This window comes from Fukomys damarensis, unplaced genomic scaffold, assembly GCF_012274545.1.
Source record: "Fukomys damarensis isolate Sample0158 unplaced genomic scaffold, DMR_v1.0_HiC HiC_scaffold_15, whole genome shotgun sequence".
NCBI lineage: Eukaryota > Metazoa > Chordata > Mammalia > Rodentia > Bathyergidae > Fukomys > Fukomys damarensis.
The window spans coordinates 65,363,090-65,385,988 of record NW_022900927.1 but is presented as its reverse complement, the minus strand read 5'-3'; the positions used below and the strand labels follow the sequence as shown (position 1 = coordinate 65,385,988).

The 22,899-nt window shown below is 53.9% G+C and overlaps 1 protein-coding gene across 7 annotated transcripts in view; it reads left to right on the top strand.

Annotated features, from left to right (window-relative positions):
- Bpifc (BPI fold containing family C) overlaps positions 1 to 22,899 on the top strand; it is a 48,271-nt gene that overhangs the window by 11,363 nt on the left and 14,009 nt on the right. For 2 of the 7 annotated variants that reach the window (XM_033763879.1, XM_033763882.1), the window contains exons 1-12: positions 6,244 to 6,271; positions 6,369 to 6,491; positions 7,095 to 7,215; positions 10,379 to 10,507; positions 11,122 to 11,277; positions 11,372 to 11,435; positions 13,113 to 13,173; positions 16,934 to 17,025; positions 18,099 to 18,275; positions 19,398 to 19,451; positions 20,400 to 20,573; positions 21,363 to 21,430. In XM_033763879.1, the coding sequence (XP_033619770.1) occupies positions 6,259 to 6,271; positions 6,369 to 6,491; positions 7,095 to 7,215; positions 10,379 to 10,507; positions 11,122 to 11,277; positions 11,372 to 11,435; positions 13,113 to 13,173; positions 16,934 to 17,025; positions 18,099 to 18,275; positions 19,398 to 19,451; positions 20,400 to 20,573; positions 21,363 to 21,430 (1,232 nt within the window). In that variant the 5' untranslated portion in view covers positions 6,244 to 6,258. Of the gene's footprint in view, positions 1 to 487; positions 646 to 1,649; positions 1,798 to 5,981; positions 6,146 to 6,243; positions 6,272 to 6,368; positions 6,492 to 7,094; positions 7,216 to 10,378; positions 10,508 to 11,121; positions 11,278 to 11,371; positions 11,436 to 13,112; positions 13,174 to 16,933; positions 17,026 to 18,098; positions 18,276 to 19,397; positions 19,452 to 20,399; positions 20,574 to 21,362; positions 21,431 to 22,899 lie in introns of those variants that run through there. The other 5 variants (XM_010637612.2, XM_010637610.2, XM_010637609.2 and 2 more) reach the window with 4 other exon arrangements.

The following is a 22,899-nucleotide window of genomic DNA, read 5'->3' as shown; positions in this document are numbered from 1 at the left end:
TTAACTACAAAGCTTGAAAGCACATAGCCCTTATTTAAAATTAACAGATGCTGGAGGTGCTTAGCCACATCCCAGGGTTAGACTGGATGTTCAAGCTAAGATAACAGTCACCATACCCCAAGCCCTAAAACTTTCTATAAATTATATGACTTTAAAGGAGTTAAGATGAAAGGAATGTCCTGCTTTCCTAAACCCCACGCTTGTGGGCTAAAATAGCTAAAGATAAACATCCTAAAAGAGAATACTACATTTGGGTTAACATTGAACAGTCTTGTGACCATGATTTGTGATGGGAACTGAGGGAACTGGAATGTCTTATCAAACTACCTATAATGAGGTCATGATTGTAAAACTCCTACAAAAGGCAGGTTGTAACTGAGCCCAAGATCTGTCATTTAGCACAACCCTTGGTGCAGGCCAACCCTTTGCTAGCAAAGTTAACTTTTTTGTTTTACCCACTCTTTCATCTCTGTGTATCATTTACCAGTTCTTTTCCACAACACCGCCACGGATGAGGCCACTGACCGGTGACCAAAACCACGCAGCACTTCAGTCTTGGCAGCACATTTTCATATGTTATCTGGGTGTTTCTTCACCAGAGCCTGTCCAGCCAGAAACGATTTATCTCCATTTCACTCTGAAGATGTGAGTGTAACTCAGGCTGCTCTAGAGGGAGCCTGTACATTTCAGCACTCAGACAGTGCCGAGAAACGCGCCTGGGGTCCTGACTGGGGAGACACACTGCCTGGTGTGGGACCGGGGATGTAGCTCAGTGACACAGTGCCTGTCTGGCAAGCACAAGGCCCTGAGTTCAATCCCTGGTACAAATAACAACAACAAAACAAAAGCTTCCTGGCTTTAAGACTGAAACTCCTACGTCCTGGGCAAACCAGGAAAACTTGTGACTCTATCTCACCCGGAAAGTTTTAGATAGGACATAAGATGCCAACACTCTGAGAGGCTGAGGCAGAAGCACTACAAATTCAAACTTAGTGAGACCCTGTCTCAATAAATAAAAACAGGCTGGGGATGGAGCTCAAGGAGGAGGCCCCCGGTTCAGTCCCCAGCACCAGCAAAAAGAAAAAAAGCATGAGGCCCACAATGCAGTAAGATCCCCAGCCACCGACAGTACGGGCTGAGACGTGAGGACGGAGAGGGTATGGGTTAACACCTGGAGACATTAAGTCAGAGGGGGATGAATCTGTCCACACCGCCCAACAAACGTGGGGATGGCCCGGCGCTGATAGCCTTGTGACCAGGAGCGGACTCCTTGGGCACTGGCCTACACAGTAGGGTATGGAACCTGAACCCCACTGTCACTCCAGTGCTCTCAGACCTGCTCCGATGCCACCAGAAGTGGTCCAGAGGCACCTTTTTTTGACATCATTTTTCAAACAGTAGAAGGCTTGACTTGGTCATTTTGGTAAAGTAGTGGAAACAGTTTCACAAATGGTGTGTCTGTGTGCCTGTGTGTACCTGTGTGTGGCTCCACGTGTCTGCGTGTGCCTCTGTGTGTGTCTGCGAGTGCCTGCCTGTGTGCACCTTGCAGGGAGGAAGCCATTGCATGGGCGGCATCATCTGCCCATCTGGGCAGAGCCTATGGCATTCACTCAGGCCGTTGGGTAATGGTGGTGAAGCAATTCTGTATCGCATTTTGAAAGAGGCATTTAAAAAGAAGCCACCAGAGCAATGATTCAGACTTAATTACCCCGGCGATCAGGCCAGGTGGAAAACACATCGGCCTCACAGCAGAGGGAAGGACAGTGCTCCCCAGCCTGGGTTGCTCCCGGGCCTGAGGTGAGAGCCCCCAAAGACCCCAGGTCTCTGCCAGCCCACGAGGTGCCGACTTGCTGCAGGTCGCCTGGATCTGGTAGGACACCTTGTGGAGCCAGCTGTCCCAGGTCCTAGCTTATTCCTAGTGTTTCCTAGGTTTTTCTGGGCTCTGTCTGTTTGTTCTGTGTCACTGTGCCCACCTGAACTCAGGCATCTGGGCTCAGAGTTGCTTGGGGCTCTGGACGCAGCCCTGCCTCGCGTCCCAGGTGAACCGGCTTGGCGGCAGAAGTGCTGTCCCGCCTCTTGGTTGGCATGGTTAGGACCAAGCAGCTGCTCGTCTCTGTGCTCTGAAGCTGGGTCTTAAGCCATAGCAGTGACCTAGATCCTGCCAGAGTACAAGGACCCTACTGCTTCCTCTGTCACTGGACTCATCAGTGTGCAGCCTGGTGTTTCGGGGAAATACTCAGCAGGGATTCCCAGAGTCCAGAGTCTGGCATCCCTGGAAATCTTGCTACAGAACCGGATGGAAGGCTGTGTCCCTGAAATATTCCCCAGGGCTGCCTGCATTCCACGCCTGTCCGTCTATTTGATTGTTCTGTCTGCCGGCGTGCTGGAGACTCCTTTAGACCTGTGAGCTTAAACTCCTCGACACCATCTCTGTGTCTGAGGCTACATTTCACTCGTATTTCCCTCCTCTGTCGGGCTTTCCAGGTCTGTCAAAGCACTCACCAGCGAGCAGCAGAGTTGAGTGGAGCAGCAAATTTCAGGAGTTTTCCAAATTGTACCGGTGTTTCCTTACTCCTGGTCAATGGGCTGGCTCAGGCAGGGTGTTAACCTAGGAGGTCCTTTCTGCCTCTCTGTTGACATGGAAATGTAGGAACCACGAAGGCTGACTCCTGAAAAGAAACAGTTCTTCAGAAGCAACAGAATAGGCAGCTTGCTCAGAGGACTTTGAAGTCCTCCGGGAAGTATCCTTTTCCAGGCAGCTCATCCTGTCCTTACTTGTCAGACAATTACTTAACCTTTTAGGACTCCCTGCCCTGCTGGACAAGGTTGCTTTCCATGCCCATAAATCATCACCCTAACCAGACAGCCCAGCTGTGAGTTTCCCACTCCAGGGACTTCAATCACTCAGGAAATTCCTAGGGGGAAGCCACAGTTTTCTGTCTACACCTTGTGCTCCTCCGCCTTCGCTAAAGTGTACTGCTTCAGCAACCACCCTTGAAACAACCAGGAGACAGGTGTGGCACTGCAAACCTGTAATCCCAGCATATGGGAGGAGGCTGAGGTAGGAGGACTGCTGCTATGAGTTCAAGGCCAGTCTGGGCTGCATTGTGAGACTGTCCCAACCTGCCACCAAAGAGATGACCAGGAAAAATGGGCTTGACTACTGGGAAGCGATTTAAACTGGATCTGTGCCCAAGAAAACACAGGAGAGTTGTTCTTTGATCCTTGAAAATTTCCAGATGTGTATTGAATTTTTCCAAATTAGAGATGGCATAAATCATCTAGGAATTTTAAATGTCCTATTTAAATTTTAAATTTTCTATTTAAAATTCCCAGATGAAAAATTGAAACCTAGCATTTGTGTAGCCAGGCTGTGAATTTACATATATGAATCAAGCCAGGAGAACAGGATGATTCCAGGGCTCAGGGGATGGGAATGAGGTGCTCAGTCTCTGGAGTTCTCTAGGTCCACATGTGTAAACTGCAGGTGAGATCATGACCTCCACTTTGTGAGCTCTGTAAGTGGTAAAGAAACCAGACTTAGTCTAAGGGTTGTCATCGCTTCAGTGAGTAATGTCTTCACTTGGTTCACTGTGCTCTTCCTCTGGACTGGGGGGTACACACAGGCATGCACTCTGATTTCTCCCCCCACCTCAACCTTTTCCGGAAACTTTCTTAGCTAACCAGAGTCTTGTGCTGCAGTGCACGAACTTTTACTCCTCCTTAGTTTGTGGCGCAGTGGTACAGACTCAGGTACGCCGTTCTTTCCCCTGCCGTTCACTGCTGTGAAAATGTCCTGCACACTCCCAGAAGTCCATCCAGGCTGCCCCAGCAGGATGACTCCTCAGCAGCCCCTTCTCTCCAGGAACCCAGCCTGAGTAAAGTCCTGCATATGCTGAGGGAGGACCTTTCTCCACTGACCTCAGATGGGCTGCTCTGCCCTCCCCGGTCCCATCCACCTTGTCCTAACCCACTCCCTGGGCACCCCGGATGGCCCCTCCCCAGCTCAGTCAGAGCACCAGCTTCTAGGACCCTGCGCAGAGCTCCAGCAGACAGCAGCGGTGCTGCACACTGTGCGCTGGGCATGTGCTGGTGCGGTGCCTGTCACCTCGGCCGAGCCCATGCACCATGGAGACGGAGTCAGGGCTGCTCCTTCCTTGCTGACTCTCTGACTCATTTGATGCCCATATAAGTTGCTCACTTTGCCCCAGGCAGAGCCCAACCTACAGGGGAGGCCACTCACAGCCCTCAAGCCCGGCGTCCTGGTAGAGGAGGTGGACAGTGAGCAAGGATGTAAATGGAGCAAATGTCTACTCCGGACAAGGGCCAGGAAGGGCTGAGGAGCTCAGGGAGTCAGGAAGAATGTGGTGCTCAGAGTGGACCTTCAGGGGCCACAGGCTCTGCGGGCCCTGATAGAGGGGACAACACTGGTGGGACACGTGCCTCATGCTTGGGGTCAGAAGTTCCTCTTCGCTGGACCACGGGTACTCAGAGGGGGCCCCTGGGGGGCCAGGAGAGAAGATCTGAAGATGACATGTGCCCAGGTAGCTCGTGGCCCTAATTGTAAGTGATGACATTCGGGCCTGCCTCAGCGCACTAGACGCAGGGCCACCAGGGCTGCGGGCCAAGCTCTGCCACCACTCTGCGTGCCCTGTGCTGCGTTCCACGGCCCCACTTTCTCCAGCCGGATGGCGTCTCGCCCGAGGGCACCCTCACTGTTCCTCCAAAGGCCCAGTGAAGCCCAGCGACAACCCCTGACACTCGCTGTCAGAATGCACCCCAGCTTCCAGGCACATTCGTGGAAGACCCCTGTCCTTAGCATCGCACTCCCATCTCCACGGCAACACCCTCAGGACAGCCTCCACCTCTTCCATGCGTGCGTGCAGGCTGCTCCTAGGTCCTAGGTCCCCTTCCAGTCCTCATCCAGCCACCTGGCCGTACCCTCCCTGTGTCTGAACTCGGCTCTCAACTTCTGTGACCTCCTCCACAAGTCCCACCCTCAGTTTGGTGTGTGTGTGTGTGTGTGTGTGCGTGTGTGCGTGCACGCGCACATGTGCGTGTTAGCTCACTGGTGTCAATCACTGTGATACATTGCCCAGGTTGTAAACTCTCAAAACCAAAACCAAGGCTCAGAACGGTGCCACATGGCCTGTCATCAAGAAAGATCTTCATCACTGCTGCTGTTGGCGGTGGTGCTTTGGCAAGAGCATGGGTGGTGCTGCTCTACGGCAGCAGTGACGCAGGGAGACCACGTTGGTTACTCGCCTGGCCCAGCCTGGGGACAGACAGTGGATGTGACAGGGTGCCGCTCCTCTCCTGGCGGGGGCTGTTAAACAAGAGGCAGGTTTTATACTTCTCAGATGAAGCCCAGGGCCCTACACGTGCCAGCCAAGGGCTCTGCTGTGGGCCTAGCCACGCGCCAGCCCTTCCCGTCGTTACTGTAAGACAGCACCTGGCTGAGTTGCCCAGCCTGGCCTCAGGCCTGCGGTCCTCCCCACTCATCCTCTCAGCGGCTGGCTAGCAGGATCTCACCGAATCCAGTCTGAACCCGGCATCCCAGCCCCTGGGATGAGGAGACACCTCCAAAGACAAGCGCGGTGTCAGGGACCTTCCTGGGCTTAGGGGAACCCAGAGGACACCGCTGACTCCGGTGACGGCCACTGGTCCACCCCCTTGGTCATTCAGCGCCCACCCACCGCCCGCTGTGTGCCAGTCTCACCACAGAGCTGGAGGGGTGAGCTCCTTCCCTCTGGGAAGGAGGGGAGACAGCCAATGGACAGCAGAAGGATGTGTTCCGGAGGAGTCGAGGGAGGCACAGGGACCACCAGGCTGCGCAAGGGATCGGGAGGAAGAGCCGGCTCGTGGCATGGGCGGAGCTGTGCTGGCTGTGCCAGAGCAGGCTGTGTAAAAGGCGAGAGGCGCGCTGCCCTGTGTCGCCGAGGGGCTGGGTGCATGTCGGGGGCGGGGCTTTGGCTGTCCCGCGAGTCGGCCGAGGGCCATGGCCGGAAGCGGGCATCATCTCAATCCCACGCTGGCCACAGCAGGGAGCTATGGCGAGGGTCCCCGCACCACGACGCTGGCCTGAGCCAGGGCTGTGGGGAGGCAGAGAGAGCCCCTGCCACCGCCCCGTGAGCCACACACTCGGGTGGGCACGCGTGCATCGCGCAGAAGTGGCAGGAGCACAGAGAGGAGGGCCCTGGGGCTGGCGCGGTCCCCGTGCGACCGCTTTGTTCTCTGTGCTCAGCGCCCGCTCCCTGGATGGAGGCCTCGGGTCCGAGGGAGGAGGAGCCGCGGACTGATTCGGGAGGTGTGGGGCACGTGGTGGTGAGTGAGGGCAGGAGCTGAGGGCCGTGTGCTGTTCGCTGCAGGTGCCGCCGAGATGGGCCCTGTCCTCTGCGGATGCCTGCTCCTGTGGACTCTCCACGTGCCAGCCACCCAGGCCGCCCACCCAGGGATCAAGGCTAGGGTCACTCAGCGGGCACTGGACTACGGTGAGTGCGAATCCCGCCAGCTGCGGCCCCAAGGGTTCTGTGACCCCAGGCCAGCGGCTCCCAGCTCGGGCTGTCTTGGGGCTGGGGCAGTCTGCTCCAGGCCTGGGGTGGCCGGGAAGAAAGGGCGGCCTGAGACAGCTGCCCGTGGGAGGCACCTCCCAGCAGGGACACCAGGGCTCCGCATGGAGTGCTCTCCCATGAGCAAGATGGGACCCACCACAACTTCCCTCACTCCGGGCTCCAGAGGGCTTGGGACCCTCTGACGTGGTGTGAATGCGCGGTGAACTGTGTGGCGCCTGTTGTCAGGGTTGCAGCCAGGCCCAGAGCTCTGAGGCCCGGTGGACAGCGGGCCCACAAGAATGCGGACAGAAAGAGGAAGGCGGCATCGCTTTCTGGACTGGGCAGAGCACGGATTCTGGCGCCGGGTGGCTCCGGTGAGGCAGGAGCCTCCCGTTGCCAAGTGGCAGCAGCAAAACCTGCTGTGCTGCGGCTGTTCTCTCCTCTGCCAACAGATCACACTCGATACGTTGTATTTGTGTGGTTAGTATACTTCACCATCACCGCCTTGTGTTATCGCCAAACCTTTGCCTGTTTCCTTCTCAGGTGTTCAAGCTGGGATGGAGATAATGGAGCAAATGGTAAAACAAAAGCACATCCCAGATTTAAAAGGCTCTGAAACTCTTGAATTTCTGAAGATTGATTATGTGAACTATAATTTTTCAAAGTAAGTAAAAGAGCCCTTTGCCCTCCATAAAAGAGGCACCAGGGGAACAGTGGACATCTGTTCTCAAGTCTGCCTCATGGCCCAACATGGCTGCTGCAGTTACAGCCATCAAATCCATGTTTCATGCAGCTGAAAGGAAGTAAAAGGACACTTAAGACCTAAGTAAGTGTTCCTCTTTTAGTGAGCTTTTTCCCTGAATCTCTTCTCTATATAAGATTCTTCCAAAAACATCAGACAGATTTATTATCAAGGGAGACTGAGGAATTAAATTTTCAAGCAGGCAGTGGTGTCTTCCCCAATAAAATCGGGGATGTTTCGTTTCAAAGACAGGGAGAATGGGTGTTTGGATAGCAACCGGCAGTGAAGCGTGGCTGACAGCGAGCCCTAAAGGAGGACAGGGAGAGGATGTCTTCGCTGGTCTTGAGTTCACCTTGAAGGAGAGGGAGAGTCAAGCTGTTAGAGGCGTGCTCCGCAACTCAAAATCATGGTTTGCCCCCACTTTTTCAACCCAGTGAAAATCTTTTGCTACCCCGATCATGCAGAGCAGTGGTGTCCTGGCCATGAATGACCTTCTGTCAACCAGGGGTTTCTCTGTGTTGAAGCAGAGGTGGCTACACAGGGGAGGCTTCTGCTGTCTGTTTCAAGTTAGCCGCTCAGCGAGCGCTTCTGAGCACCCACCCAGTCGATGCCAGGCCTTCTCTGGATGAGGGGGGCATAGCGAACCACACGGACGCAGCTCCCGCCCTGATGTCCGGCAGAGAGATGGACACGAGCTGTGTCTTTCCCAGAGTGATATGTGACAGTCGTGATGGTGCCGTGACAGGGAATTTCAGGGAGAAGGGTGCACCGCCCATGCTGGAGGAGAGAACCAGGCCTTCTCGGGCCTCACCAGCCGGACAGCGGGGACACTGCCTGCGGCTGTGCACTGAGGGCTTGCAGTGTGACTTGTGAAGCAGAGAGACCGCGTTTCATTTACTTAACTGCAATTATTTTAATTCAAAAACTGATACTTGGTTCCATTACCGAAGAAAAATCACTGGTGCACTTCCATGAAACTAAGAGACTTCCACACAGCAGAGGGCACAAGTGACAGAGTGACAAGAGCCTCCGAGATGGGAGAAAATACCTGCAAATCATTCCTGTGACAAGAGGTCCAGCTGGGGGTGCAGCTCAGTGGCACAGCACCTGCCTGGCAAGAGCAAAGTCCTGAGTTCAATCCCTGGTACCAGAAAAGAGAGAGAGAGAGAGAGAGAGAGAGAGAGAGAGAGAGAGAGAGAGAGATCCAGAATATCAACAAAACGCAAACAAGTCAATAGCAAACAAACAACTCAGTGTAGCCTTCTTTATAGCAGAGCAATACTCCACTGTGTATAAATACCACCTTTTCTTTATCCATTTATTTATTTATTTTTTTAGTACCAGGGATTGAACTCAGGACTTTGTGCTTGCCAGGCAGGCGCTGTGCCCTGCTGAGCTACATCCCTGGCCCCTATCCATTCATTTGTTGATGGACATATAGGTGGCTTCTGAGGTCTAGCTATTATGAGTTCATGGATCCCCATTTTGTGATGGCTTTACCTCTTTCAGGAAGACACCCAGAGGAGATGTAGCTGGGTCCGATGGAATTTCTGCTTTTAGTGTTTTGAGGAATCTCCACACTGATTTCACGTACGGTTCCGTAGTGTAGCGGTTCTCACGTCTGCTCCACACACTGACTTCATAGTGCCGTGCTAGTTTACCCCCGCCAACCATGTGGAAGGCTTCCTTCTCCCCATGGCCTCACCAGCTTTTGCTGTTTTCAGGTTGTTGATGATGGCTATTCTTTCTGGAGTGAGATGCCATCTCTGTGTTGTTTTGTTTTGCATGAGGAGAGGGAACTCTCCTACAGTGCTGGTCAGAGTGTAAGTCAGTATCGCCATTATGGAAAAAAGCATGGTGGCGGTGCCTCGAAAAATCGCGAAACAGAGATGCCAGGTAATCCAGCAATCCCGCCACTGGGTGAAGGAACAGCCACATTTACTTGTGTGTTCACTGCAGCACCACTAATAACAGCCAAGATACGGAATCAAACTGGGTGTCTGTCAGCAGGTACGTGAATAAAGGCTTGGAATACTCCGCAGCAGAAAATAAAAGTATTTCCAAGATGTAGGCCTGCATTCTCTCCCTGCAGTGGGACTCAGGATGAAGGATAGAGAAGAGGTAGGAGAGGGTGCACAGAACAGGAAACAGCAGACTCAGGTATCGGCGATCATAATTATGTTTCAAACCTACCCGAGCCATAGTTCACAGCTATGCTGCTCTCCTGTGCTGTGGTTGCACGAGATGAACCTGCTTTTCCTTCCCAGCGTGCCTCTGAGTCAGGCTTCTGAGAGACTGGCTGGAAAAGGACAAGTCTCTCGCCTGGGGTTGCACGGCCAGGACAGAGCTTTGCAGGACCGGAAAGTGGCACAGCCCGGTGGTTAAAGCAGTCTGAGTCAGGCTGGGGCAGCTCCAGGTCTGGTTCTACCACCTACATGAGGCTTCAGCAGCTTTTTATCTTCTCATCTCTGGAGATTACAGAAATGGCAACCGTCCCCCAGCGCACACGAAATGCTCACCTGTGCCTGGCAGGGAGCAGTCACGCCCCTTGGGCAGGAAGAACTTGTCACCGTGAGTGTGGCTGTCGGCCTACCGAGCTCACCAGCTACCAGGCTCCGTGGACCTAGGGCTACTGTCACCAGCCCGGGGGACTCGGGAAGCCAGCCTCTCCCCTGGGGAGTCCGGGCCACATCAAGGCCACCTGGAAAAGGAAGAAGGCACCCTCGGGGTGGTCAGCCTGAGTGGTGGACCCTGCTGATACTTGGGCCAAATGTCCTGTGACGTGTGCAATACTCCCCAGTCCAATATCACCCCTTTGCAAATCAGTGGACCTGCTAAAGGGGCAAGACGCATTGTGCCTGTTTTTGCCTTGATCTAAAGAAGTAGGTTGCTTGATGATTTGCAAATTTCATTCTAAATGTACTCTCTTCTCATCTCAACTAGGCAGCAGGGGCTTTCTGGTAAGGAGAAGGAGAGTTGGGAATCCACAGTTGCCCCTAGGAACCTGACAGCTGCCTTTGTAATTCTGCTTGACTTGGAACCATGCACAAGAGTCACCTTAACACACCCCTTTCTTGTCTTACAGCATAAAAATCCACACCTTTTCATTTCCAAATACCTCATTAGCCTTTGTGCCCGGGGTGGGCATCCGAGCACTGACCAACCACGGCACAGCCAACATCAGCGCAGACTGGGAAGTCAGGGCCCCGCTTTTGTGAGTACCCCCACCCCGCGTCCTGCTGCTCCAGGTCACAGAGGAGCCAAAGCCAAGACTGTACTCACTCATAGACTCACCATCAAGCCTGTCAGGGTTAGGCTGCTTTTTGTTTTGTCTGGTTTTTGAGACAGGGCCTCACTGTGCATTTCAGGCTGTCCTTAAACTCCCAGCAATCCTCGCGCCTCAGTCTGCTGAGAGCTGAACGACAGGCGTGTGCCACCACACCTAGCCTTAGCAGCCCCTCTCAGGAATGTTTTCTCCAGCTGTGATTTAAATTGCAATCTGTACTTAGAAGGAGGGAGTTGTATCCATCCCTTAGAAGCAGAGTGGCTGGTTGATCAAAAGCCATTTAAGGTGTCCTGAGAGGCAGAGGAACAGTTCTGACTACAAATCCAGTGCCTTCGTCCGGTACGGGGGCGGGGACCTTGGCTGGGCCTTAGTAACAGGCTCGCTCATTAGTTCACTCCGGGTCACCTTCCCCGCCTGAGGGCTTCGGTCTCACAGATGGCAGAGAGGCCCTGTTGTGCCCCATGGTCGGTGTGTTCAGGACACAAGCTCCATCTCCCCGCCCGGCGCAGACCACAACCTCACGAGACTTCCTCTCTAAACAGCCGCGACGCAGGTGGAGCTGATCTCTTCCTGTCTGGAGTCTACTTCACGGGTGTGATCATCCCGACCCAGGATGCTTTCAGCCACCCTGCCCTGAAGCTCCAGGACTGCTACGCCCAAGTGAGCCATGCCCAAGTGTCCTTCACTGGGGACCTGAGGTGAGAGCAGCTGGGGCACTTGGCTCCTGGGGCAGCACCTGGGGGCTGGCCGCCGCCCAGCGGGTCCTGAGGAGGCTCTTTGTTCCGTCCCCAGCGCCCTGTATAACACATTCGCTGAGCCCATGGAGAAGCCCATCCTGAGGAACTTAAATGCAGTGGTGAGTCTTGGGGGCTGGACAGGACCACAGGCACTGGTGGCAGGTCACCACCCATAACCCTCAGTCATCGAGCCTTTGTTGAGCCCCTGCTGTATGTGAGGCGCCATGGGACACTGGCACGCACATTACCCGCTGCCACTTCGTGACACTGTGCTGTGCGCCACGCTGTGGCGGGCACTAGGGCCCCGGAGAGGCATAAGACAACATCCCTGCCCTCAAGTGGCCTGCCATGGGACAGGCAAGCAAGCCTCAGGGATCGCTGATTCTGTGCCCCTTCTGCACACAGCGCTGGGCTAGGCTCTACAAGGCTGCAAGGAGGAATAAATTTGTCTATCTAGAAAAACCTGGGCTTGGGGAACAATAAGTCAACGAGGACTTGAATTTAGTGCATAACTGCATGGCAACTAGATTGAAGTGTGGGGTGCAGAGGATGGAAATTACAGAAATGGGGCCGGGAAGAGTGCTGGGAGGTGCTTTTAGGAGATGCTGGACTTGGACTGGGCCTTTGGGTATAGTTAGGATTTGGGTAGGTAAGGAATGGGGAAGAAGAAAAGAGATTCCCAATGGATAGAATAAGAACAAATTAAAGCAAACAGGAGTAAGATGCCCTCCAAAGCCGAGAGCATCCTAACTCCAGGCATCAGTATTTGAGGAAGGAAATGGCCAAGGATTCTCTTTCCCATCCCAACCATACCTTCCTGATCCCTTTACTTACACTTTGGGGCAGCTGAGCACTGGCTGGGGAGGACTGCAGAAGAAGGACACAATGAGGGTGGCTCTCTCGTGTCCCCAGTGCCCAGTCTGTGCCATGCCAACAGGAAGCGCCTAGCACATCGGCGGGGAAATCAGCTTCCAGAAGAGGGTGAAGCGGCAGGGCCCCTGCCACTTCCCCGGGTCCTCCACCCTGCCTGGCAGGGCCCCACACTGGAGCACTCAGTGCGGGGTGTTGTCCTTTGGCCTCAGACAGGAGGCAGTGAAGAAAGACTTCCGCACAGTAGCTGGTATTTAAGTCTGCCTGGAACTTTGCGTGGCTGATCAATAACGCACTTCGCCTCTCCGGGTCCCTCTGGCAATGGGAAGCAGGCGAGAACCCCCTGAGCCAGCCCCAACTTCACTCCACCTGTGTGGCCCCGGCACTCACGAGCCTGTCTGGGCCGTGCTGTACCCGCTTGTTCCTGGCACTCATGGCCGGAGCAAGGGGCTGAGGCAATGCCAGCTAACACTACTGACACTGGGCAGCTTTACGCAGACCACTTCAGTTCCCATTAGACTTTGGTGAGTCGACAGCAATTTCATCCTCACGTTGCAGATGAGGAAACTGAGTCAGAGTCTGAGTAACTCGCCAAGGGAATCAGCCCCTGGTGCCGGGCTCCCACGATGCCAACCCCGTGCTCAGCGCACTGGGGCACACAGCGAGCACAAGGCACTGGGCCGTGGCCCTCCGCAAAGACGTGCTACAGTCCACTCACAACGGGGAGAAGCTGGACTTCTAACAGCCTGGGGAAGGGACGGGTGGGCTGTGGCACTGCGGCGGACACGGAGCTGTGACAGAGGCGGGGCGGCGCCCCCAACGTTCCCCACGGTTCCCAGGGAGCCATGGTGAGCCGAGACACCGCCTGCTGTCCAGGGGGCTCGGCTCCAGGCTGCCCACACCCTCGTTTCTGTCCCTCCCCACAGCTCTGCCCCCTTATCTCGGACGAAGCAGCAGGGCTGAACACCAACCTCAGCTCCCTGGAGGGTGAGTCTTGAGGCAGGGTCCCCTGGTGCTGCGCACCCCACCTTCACGTCTGCCCCTCCAGCTTTGCTCTTCAAGGCACGGACACCCACTCTTCCCCATCCCCTTTCACCCCGCGTTTCTGGTTTTGGTTTTTTGTTTTTTGCTTTTTATTTGAGACAGTGTCTCACTCTGTAGCCCCAGCTGGCCTTGAACTCACCACGAACCTCGTGCCTCAGCCTCCCAAGTGCTGGGTTGACAGACATGCGCACCGCACCCAGCTGCCCTGCAAACTAAAGTCCCAGGATTTGTGTAGAGGACACAGCCTGAGCTCGGCTGTGCTCCCTAGCTGCTGAGCGACTTTGCCACTAGAGGAGGGGGCTCAGCTGCAGGCCAGGAGTCAGGGGATCACCGGCTTGAACCGCTCCTCGGGCACCAAGCCCCGCTCTGCAGATGACCGACCCTGACCTCGACGAGGTCACTCCCCTGTGCCGCCTTCAGCATCAAGGCCACACACCTTCCTTGCAGCCCAAGAGTGGCCACACACAGGCTCCACTCCCTGCCCCTGCTTCCTCTTGCAGCTTTTCTTCTGTGGCCGTCAGACGGCTCTGCTTCCCCAGCTCCCTGCCTCTGGGCGAGGCCCAGACAAGCTCCCGGAGGAGCCCCCAGCCCTGCATCCAAGAACGCCCACACCCTACTGCTCCCTGCACATCACAGCCCTCCCCCTCCACTCCTCAGCCTTTCCATCCTCTTAACTCTCGTCTCACACTCAGCTCAGGCCTGATCTCCGCCATGTCTTCTAGGAACCTTACCCGACAGCCATGTTCATCAGGGACACTTCCTGTGGGCACGGACACCCTACGTGCCTCTCTCTCTGCCCTCCACCTGGGATCAGCTGGGCACTGGCCTGGGTGTGAGGAGGCAGAAATGCTCACCTCCTGGGTTGCGTGGGAGGAGCAGACAGGAAGCCAGGTAGACCAGCAAACCTATGCTGTGGCCGGGAGGGGTGGTCGGAAGACAGATGAGCAGGGTTTCTGTTCCAGAGCATGGGGCCAGGAGAGCCACTCCTGAGCAGGTGGCACTGCAGGAAGAGCCCAAGGGAGTAGGATGGGGCTGCTTCCAGATCTGGCCGTATCAGAGACCTCATAGAAGACCTCTGCAGCGGGCCTCGATCTCCTACAAGACAATGTGACATCCGCGATAGGAGACAGGGAACAGAGACACAGACAGAGACTTGAGAGACAGCTGGATCTTGGGCTGATCTGAGCTGCCCTGGGCAGCAAAGACAAAAGGCACCAAGGAATCCAGTGTTTATAAGTATCACAAGCAGAGGCACTAGCATATCTTACTGGGGAGAAGAAACGGTTAATTCACAGGGGAAGAACTTAGGTAGAGTCAGCTGACCTTGTCTGTTCAACTGGAAGTGAACTCAGCTGAGCCTGCTGCTCCTCGGACTGGGACTTACATCTCATACCTCTAGCAACACAGGCGCAGTATGAGCCCAACTCTACCCTCTGCCATGCCCATTTGAGTCCTGTAAATCTTCAGTCAGACTCCTGAGATAACACAGCCAAATCACAGAGGGGCGGGAAGCCTGTGCCACTCACAGCCTGCTAGCACTGGACAGAGGTGTCTGCCGCCTGGTGAGTCTCAGGCCTCGTCTGTGGCTGCAACGAACGCCGCCGGCCGGGTGTATTATCGGTGGTCGAAGTTTACTTGGCTCACAGACTGGAGACAGGAAATACAAGGTCAGGAGCCACCTGGCTGAGGGTGCCACACTGAGCTGCGGCTCGGCAGAGGGGCGAGGGAGTGTGCGTGAGACGGACAGGCCAAACTGCACAGCGTGATGGTGCTTGCCCGTCCCAGGGTTGGGCACCACGGCCTGGCCGTCTCTCGGAGGCCCCGCTCCTGTGCCGCAGCGCTGACACACAGCTGCCCTGAGAGATTGGAGGCAGTCAGCCACAGCATGTGCGGGCAGCACTCAGGCAGAGGACCTGGGCCCAAAGACCCTGCCGCGTGTGAGCAGGGTTGACGGAGCCTGAGGGGCCCATCCACACGTGAGTAGAGGGGGCGGGGCCACGTTCAAGGTCCAGGCAGAGACAGGCAAGGGACTGTTAGGTTTTCGGGCTCTGGCGCCGCTGCAAATCTGCCCTGTAGCCCAAGGCAAGATGCCCTGAGAGGGTTGAGGCCGCAGGGCCTGGTGTGTGCTTTGGGAAGAGCTGCCGGCCAGGCTGTGGAGACAGACCCGCTTCCAGGTAGCAGGGAAGTAGACGGCAGCGTTGCCAACAGACTGCTGAGGTCCTTGAGAGCAGACAAGGGTCCTGAGCACTGCAGAACCGGGAATGGAGGGCGCATTTCCTGCTGCGGATGACGGGGACTGGTTTGTCCTGGGTCCTTGGCTCCATCCAAGACCTGTTCTGCCTGCAGTGTGGCCATCGCTCCTTGGGCACAGGGGCAGGACTGATGTCCCTAACCCCAGCCCCAGCCCCAGGGCCTTGGCCACACCAAGCTCACAGACACTGCTCAGGGGCCAGAAGAGACGAGTGTGGGGCAGGGGGACTGGAGAGGCAGGGAGGAAGAGAAAGAATGGACTGAAGGGCAAGTACTGGCCCAGGGGTCCGTGCCGAGCTAGCCCTGGGCGGGCAGGTTTCCTTACCGATGAAGGCTTTCCACCCACCTCCCTCCCGGGCTGGCTGTGGGGCCCATTCAGATTGGCCCTGGACTGCATTTCAAAAACTGCAGCGGCCACCTTTCCTTGGCAACTACCATAGCCTTCTTGTTTCTCTTGTCTGTCTGGAAATAAACCTGAATGTCTCATAGGAAGAGAAGGTATGGCTCCCGGGTGCCTTGGAGCAGGCAGAAGTCTCATAGCTCAGACCGGATGGGGTGGGTGGCAGGGATGCAGCTCTCCAGAGCCCCAGGCAGAAAGCCAGGCACAGCTCACCTGAACTCTGCCCACAAACACCCTGGTCCCCTGGCCTTCTGCTTCTGTCTGAAAATGCTAATCTGAAACTGTGGCACCGTGCATGAGAATTTCCCTGGCCTCTCTGACTTAGTGGCTTTTATTTTCTCTCTCACAGGGTCTCACTTTTTAAACAATTACTCGTAATTGCAACAGTAATGCATGCTCTGGCCAGGGATTTAGCTCAGTGGTACCACAGCCTGCATAAGATTCCGAGTTCGATCCCAGTACCAAAACAAAACAAAACAGTAATGCATGTTCATTATTTTAAAAAATTAAGTTCTCACTGCATTGAAATCTATAATGTTGAACTTGAAAGGGTCTTAACCCAATATATATGGCTTAATATTGGTAAGGATCTTTGTGCTAATTACCTTTTTTAAATAAAACTATATATATAGCAGGGCATGCTATCTCACGCCTACAATCCCAGCACTTGGAAGGCTGAGGCAGGAGGCTTGCCGAGTTTGAGGAGAGCCTGGGCAATACTGTGAGTTCAAGGCCAGCCTGAACTGCATAGTGAGACCTTGTCTCAGGAAAATAAAAGAATTATGTACATATTGTATGTATGCATACATGTTGGCGTGCGGTCATGTGCCTTAAAGGAATTCCCCAAACTGTACTGATGTTTCTTTTCGGGTGACATGGTTGAGGGAGGTTTTTATTTTCCTCTTTCGACTCATCTGTTTTCCTTAAATGTATTACTTGTGGAAGGAGAGAACTGGCATTTTAAACAGAGAGCTGAAGTAGAGCTTGGGCCTTTATTCATCTTACACTACACTTTATTGAATATCTATTTTTTTTCTTTTTTTGGATTTTTAGTTTTAACTAAGATTGACAACTTCACGCTGCTGGATTACTCCCTCATCAGCCCTCCAGAAATCACTGAGCACTACCTCGACCTGAATTTGAAGGTAACTTTATCACCCTCGGACTCCTCACCTGGCTGTTAACAGCCAGCCCTTGGAAAATGAGCACTGTGTGCTGGAGAAAACATGCACACGCGCCCTTCAGACAAACAATTTTTCTTTCTAGCAACTCGTTCGTGTTGATGCCTCTCCCGAACTCTTGACCCCTTTCCTGATGGGCAAATGGCTGTTTACCTTGTCTGCCTTGTCTGCCTCTTTTGTGAGCAGTGCAGTGTCTGGGCCTCTTGAGAACAGAGGTCTGCACTTGGTAGAGCTGAACTCCTACATGGGTTGTGCGTGCTGGCTTTTGTCTTCCTAACTCTCAGTGCAGGGGAGTCAGCTGGGGGCTGCTGACCTGTGCCCTGGGCAGGAACCCATGGCCAACACATCCATTCACCCTGGAAAAGCTGTGCAAGTTACTGCCATTGTCTTTCAAAGCACATCCTGATTAACATTTCTCTCAGACAGGGCTGGGATTTAGCTCTGTGGCATCGCCACCTGCCTTGCAAGAGCAAGGTCCTGAGTTTGATCCCCATACCACAAAAAAAACCAAAAACAGGGATGGGGATTTAGCTTAGTGGTTCTGCTGCCTGCCTCGCAAGTGCAAGGTCCAGAGTTTGATCCCTGGTACCAAAAAAAACCAAAAAAACCTACATAAAACAACAAAAACATTTCTCTCAGTCTTCCCAATCAGTGCAGTGTTTCCAAGACAGCATTGTCACAATGCCCTTAGCTCACAAGAGCAGTGTTAGGAATTCAGTGAACTACCTTGTGCTGAAGGAACCTGGGCCCTTCCCAGTGTCTCCCTGACTCCGAAGGGATCCCAGCCACAGGTTTTGAAGGCCAAGGGCTTAACGCCTCCAGTGGCAGCCTAGGAACGGGTCAGAGGTGCTGCTCCCTCCAACTGCAGCTCCATCCTTCACAGCCAGGAGCTTCTGGCTGAGCTGCACCCCAGGTTGCACTCACCAGGTCCTCTCCCCCGGAGCCTCCAAACCCTGCAGGCGTGGCTGGAGAGGGTCTGCACCTCGGTCCACAGCCGGGGGCTCCGCGCTAACCCACACTCCTCTGGATCTCCTCAGGGCGCGTTCTACCCACTGGAAGACCTCACCGACCCCCGCTTCTCTCCGGAGCCTTTCGACCTCCCGGAGCACTCGGACTCCATGCTGTACATCGGCATCTCCGAGTACCTCTTCAGGTCGGCGTCCTTGGCTCATTTTGCTGCCGGCGCTTTCAGTGTCACGCTGTCCACCAAAGAGGTAACCACAGCTTGCGGGTGGTGACCACCAGCACGGCCACGTGTCGTCTCATACGTCGCCACCGTGGCATTTATGTCAAAGTTGCGATTCCTGGGCCTTTTTAGGTATCACTCCGTGCAGGGCCACAAGAGAAGGAATCGTGGAACGAATGTTGTTATTTGATGTGGAATAGCTGGGTTTCCAGTTCTGCTAGTTTTGGTTTTTCCACGATGGCCGGCTACTGCCCTAGACTGCTCTTGGCCAATGCGAGGCCTCCCACCACCGCGAACTGCCTGTGAGCCTCGGTCATTTAGCTTAACTTCTGTGACTCCGCTTCCTCGTTTGGAAAGGGGAGAGCGTGGGGTCCACTCTCAGAGGTCTTCACAGGCATCGCAGGTTTACACACAGACAAGGCATCCAGACCAACACCCGGAGCATCGCAGTCCATGTCGCTGGTGCGACCTCAGTGTTGTCCCTCAGGTCACACCAATGTCAGGGTTTCTCCTGACAGTGACCACAACCGATTTATCACCAACAGTGACCCATAACAGTGCAGATGTTCACTGACTCGGTGAGGATAATGAGAACAATCCCTCCAGCCAGTTAACTGAAGACTCACTGAGCATCCCTTTTATATCTTCTCCTTCTGTATGTCTCACTTACACCAGAAGTTATGTCCTCCGTCCAAATGGTGAGTGTGGCAGTACCAGCTATCTTACTTAAAGTGCCAAAAACGACACTTCGAGCTAGCTGTAGGCTTGAGAACCACTCACCTGGGAAAGTAAATCACGCGAGCATCCTGAATCTCAGGGATCTCTGAAAGCAATGACAGTGATGGGACTCATGATTGGTGCCTGTAGGATGCCCATGTGTGGAGCACAAGTAATTCTACAGGGTCCCAAGGTGGACAGGTGCTCACTACAAGGGAAGGTAACTTCCCATGTGACCTTGGGCAACACACTTCACTCCTCTGTTTACTTCTCTTGCTTTACTCATTTGATTCCCTGGGGTTGGGACAGAGCACCTTAACATTTTAGGGTACAGTAGCTTCACCATTCATATAATTATAGGGAACCATGTTTTTCCTGAAAAGACAATAATCCAGGTAAACCTTACCGTGACATGATGGTGTTTGCATTTCAGATTTCCAACCATTTAATTCAGAACTCTCAAGGAATTGGCAACGTGTTCTCCCGGGTAACTGCCCAGGGCTCAACTCTTTGGTGATGTACTTGTTTTCACTGCAATTATTTCCTGAAGGTTTGTGGGTTCGTTATGTTCCCTTCTGATCCAGGAATGAGTCCATCTTTCCATTTGTAAGAGTTCTTTTTTCCTCTTAATCAAATATCCTCAAATACTAAACACTAAAGTATAAAGTACATTACAATTAAAGTCACTGTAAATTCATAAAATCATATATTCCTTCCACAAGGATCCACCACACTTGAAGTAAGTAGATTAAATACAAGCCAGGTATGGCAGAGCACGCCTGTGATCCCAGCACTCAGGAGGCAGAGGCAGGAAGCTCACCTTGCATTTGAGGCCAGCCTGGGCTACACAGTAAGCTCAAGGGCAGCCTGAACTACATAGCGAGACCCTGTCTCAAAAATAACCATCTTAAATAAAGCATACATCAGCTTTAATAAAGGATTTAATCCTTAAGGGAAAGATTAATGCCCACATTAGTGAATTCTGAGAATTACCTGTTAATATCGTACCTTCCTACGGGCTAAGTACCGGTCATGACAGGTCTACGGGCTCAGGTCTGCCTTGGGGAACCAAGGGGTCCTAAGGGAAGGCACTCAAGTCAGACGTGGGCGGGTCTGACTCTTGGGTCCACGGCTTCCTCTATCAGAACCTGGAGGAAGCCACCTGGCCTCCCCACAGCGCACATCCTCTGTCCCAAGCAGGGACACTGATGGGGGGGCTTGCGAAGTCTCTGACACAAAGCCCTTGCCTGGGAGCTGGCATGCTCTGTGTAAAGAAGTGTGGTGGTTACCATGGGGGGTGGGTGTGCTGCCGCCGTTACTACTAGGGAGGCTTTCTGTTCCAACTGCGTGATGGGAGCCTTGGTCACCACAGGCTCCTGGTTCACAATTTCCACTCCCTAACTCATGACCCTCCATTTCTCCCCAAACCGGGCAGCTTGCAGATCTCTACATCCTGTTCCAGCCCCTCGTGCTGCGGATCATGGCCACGGAGCCGCCAGTGGTCCGCCTGCAGCCGGGCAACTTCAGCCTGGAGATCCCTGCCTCTGCCATCCTGCTCACGCAGCCCCAGAACTCCAGCGAGCTGGAGCCCATCGTCTCCATGGACTTTGTAAGTCGGAAGCTTCTCCATGCTGGGGAGGGGCCGACACCCGAGTGAGGGCTGAGCACAGAGCCGGGACCTTACCAAACCAGGCCCGTTTCACCCACTGTGCAGTGAGTTTGTGAAAGAGAAAGCTTGTTCCTGAGGCCGCCCTGCACGGAGTGAGAAAGTCTCTCCAAGGATGGGGCCTGGGTGTTTACAGCAAGGCTGGGGATGGTGTGGATCCAGCATCACCCACGCCTGCTGTCACTGTCAGGACCCACTCGTCAGAGGGATTATGGGGTCAGCTAACAGCAGCACCGAAGGGCAGGCCAGTCTAGGGGCTCATTCCGCTCCTCTCGGAGAGTGTGGCCTGCTCGTCTCCCTCTGGCTCCCGGAGGCCGTGGAGAGGGATGAGGGACATGGGCCCAGGGCTCCACCACGTGTCAAGAAACATCTCCCGTCCCTTCTGCCCATGCCCTTCCCACCCTGCAGTCAGGTGGGGCTGAATTTCGTTTTCCTCGAAATGAAACCGTCCGTGTGGAGCTCAGGTTCACTCGGCTTCAGTTAAAGTCCAGCTGCAATCTGATAGCAGGGAACTGATACGTGGACACATGGACCTAAGCAAAATCAGAGAGGCAGAGAGACGAGAGTAGGAGATTAGGGAAAAGCAAAAAACTGCTTAGATGGAGACCCTTGTGCAATGAGCCTTTAGAGTTTAGTCTCCTCCCTGACAGGATTTTCAGAGCAGCGTTAGGATCCTCTCACTCCAGGGAAGCTGGGCGGAGCTTGGACCAGTAACTAGCACTCTGTCCGCAGGTAGCCAGCACCAGCGTCGGCCTGGCGATTTTGGGACAAAGGCTGATCTGCTCCCTGTCTCTGAACAGGTAAGATCCTGGGTCGGGACTGGGGAGCCTTGGTGACAGATGAGTTGGCAAAGCCCAGGGACAAGGCCACCTTTCAGAGGGCATGAGCTTGGCCAGCGGTGATCGAGAGTCAGTCAAGCACATCCCCATAACACAGCAGGCCATCTCCAGGTGCGGGCTGGACTCCAGTCACCTTGTGAAGTTTTCCTTTTTCTTCCCGTCAGAGTAATAGTAAGTTAAAGCAGGAAACAAAATAATTATAAAGCTAATTCTGTAACATAAGCGTACATTCTAGTGGGGCAGCAACGTAAGTTATTTTTTATCAAGTCCTGAGAGGGAAGAATACAGAACTTGGGGAAGCTGCTGGGTGTGGTGGTACATGTCTATAATCCTGCACTCGGGAGGCTGAGGCAGGAGGATCACCATGAGTTCAAAGGCAGCCTGGACTACACAGTGAGACCCTGTCTCCAAAACAAATATCGTCAGAGGCCAAGGACCCATTTCCAGTCCCTTCTCACCAGCTCTATGATTGTGATCCGGTCTATTAGCATCTTTCATGCTCCATCTCCTGGACTACGAAGTCAGGAAGTCAGATCAATGGTGTCCACAGCGCTGTCGGACGCTGACAGCTGGGTCTGTCCCCAGAGCAATGTTCAGGGACCCCCACCCAGCTGGTCCTCCAAGGCAGGCAAAGTAGTGTGGCAGGGATACAGGGCTCCGGGCCCTGCATGCTGGCATCCTTCGGAAGGACCATCTTCAAAGCCAGTCTTGGGGGCAGAGGGGTTCGTGGACAGCTCAGACAACCCAGACTGCAGTCAGAGTTGGGAGCTGAGAAACCAGCAAGCTGAGAAGCAGTCGGCCTGAGGGGCTGCACAGACCACTTAGAAGCATAGGAAATGTCTCCCATAATATCCTATCAAGGGGCTGGAGATTTGGCTCAGTGGTGCCACCACCTGCCTCGAAAGCGCAAAGTCTTGAGTTCAGTCCCCAGTACCAAAAACAAAACAAAAAAACAAAAACAAAAAAAACTAGAACAGCTTCACTTCTGGATGAGGGAGCATGTTGCCCAAAAGAAAGAACAGTGCTAAGAAAGGGTGGAGTGGTTGTTTTTTTTCACAGAAATATTCTTTGTAACTGTATTTTTCCAATAAAAGGAATAGTTTTTTAAGAGGCACCTGCAGTATGGTTACTGGAGAGGAAAGATTTCAATGGGGCTGACCTGCAATTTACCCAGTCTTCCAAGCAAAGCTAGCCTCTCCATATGGCTCCAGAAGTGCAGTGCCTGCAGCCCAGTCTACCTCGGGGACCCATAAAAATGCTTCCGTTTTCCTTTCTCATGGTACTGGGGATAGAACCCAAGGAAGCTCAACCCTTGGGCTACCTGGACTGACTGGAACTTACTACCCTCCTGCCTCAGCCTCCTGAGTTGCTGGGATCACAGGCATGCGCCACCACACCCAGGATTTTTTTTTTTTTTTTTTTTTTTTTTT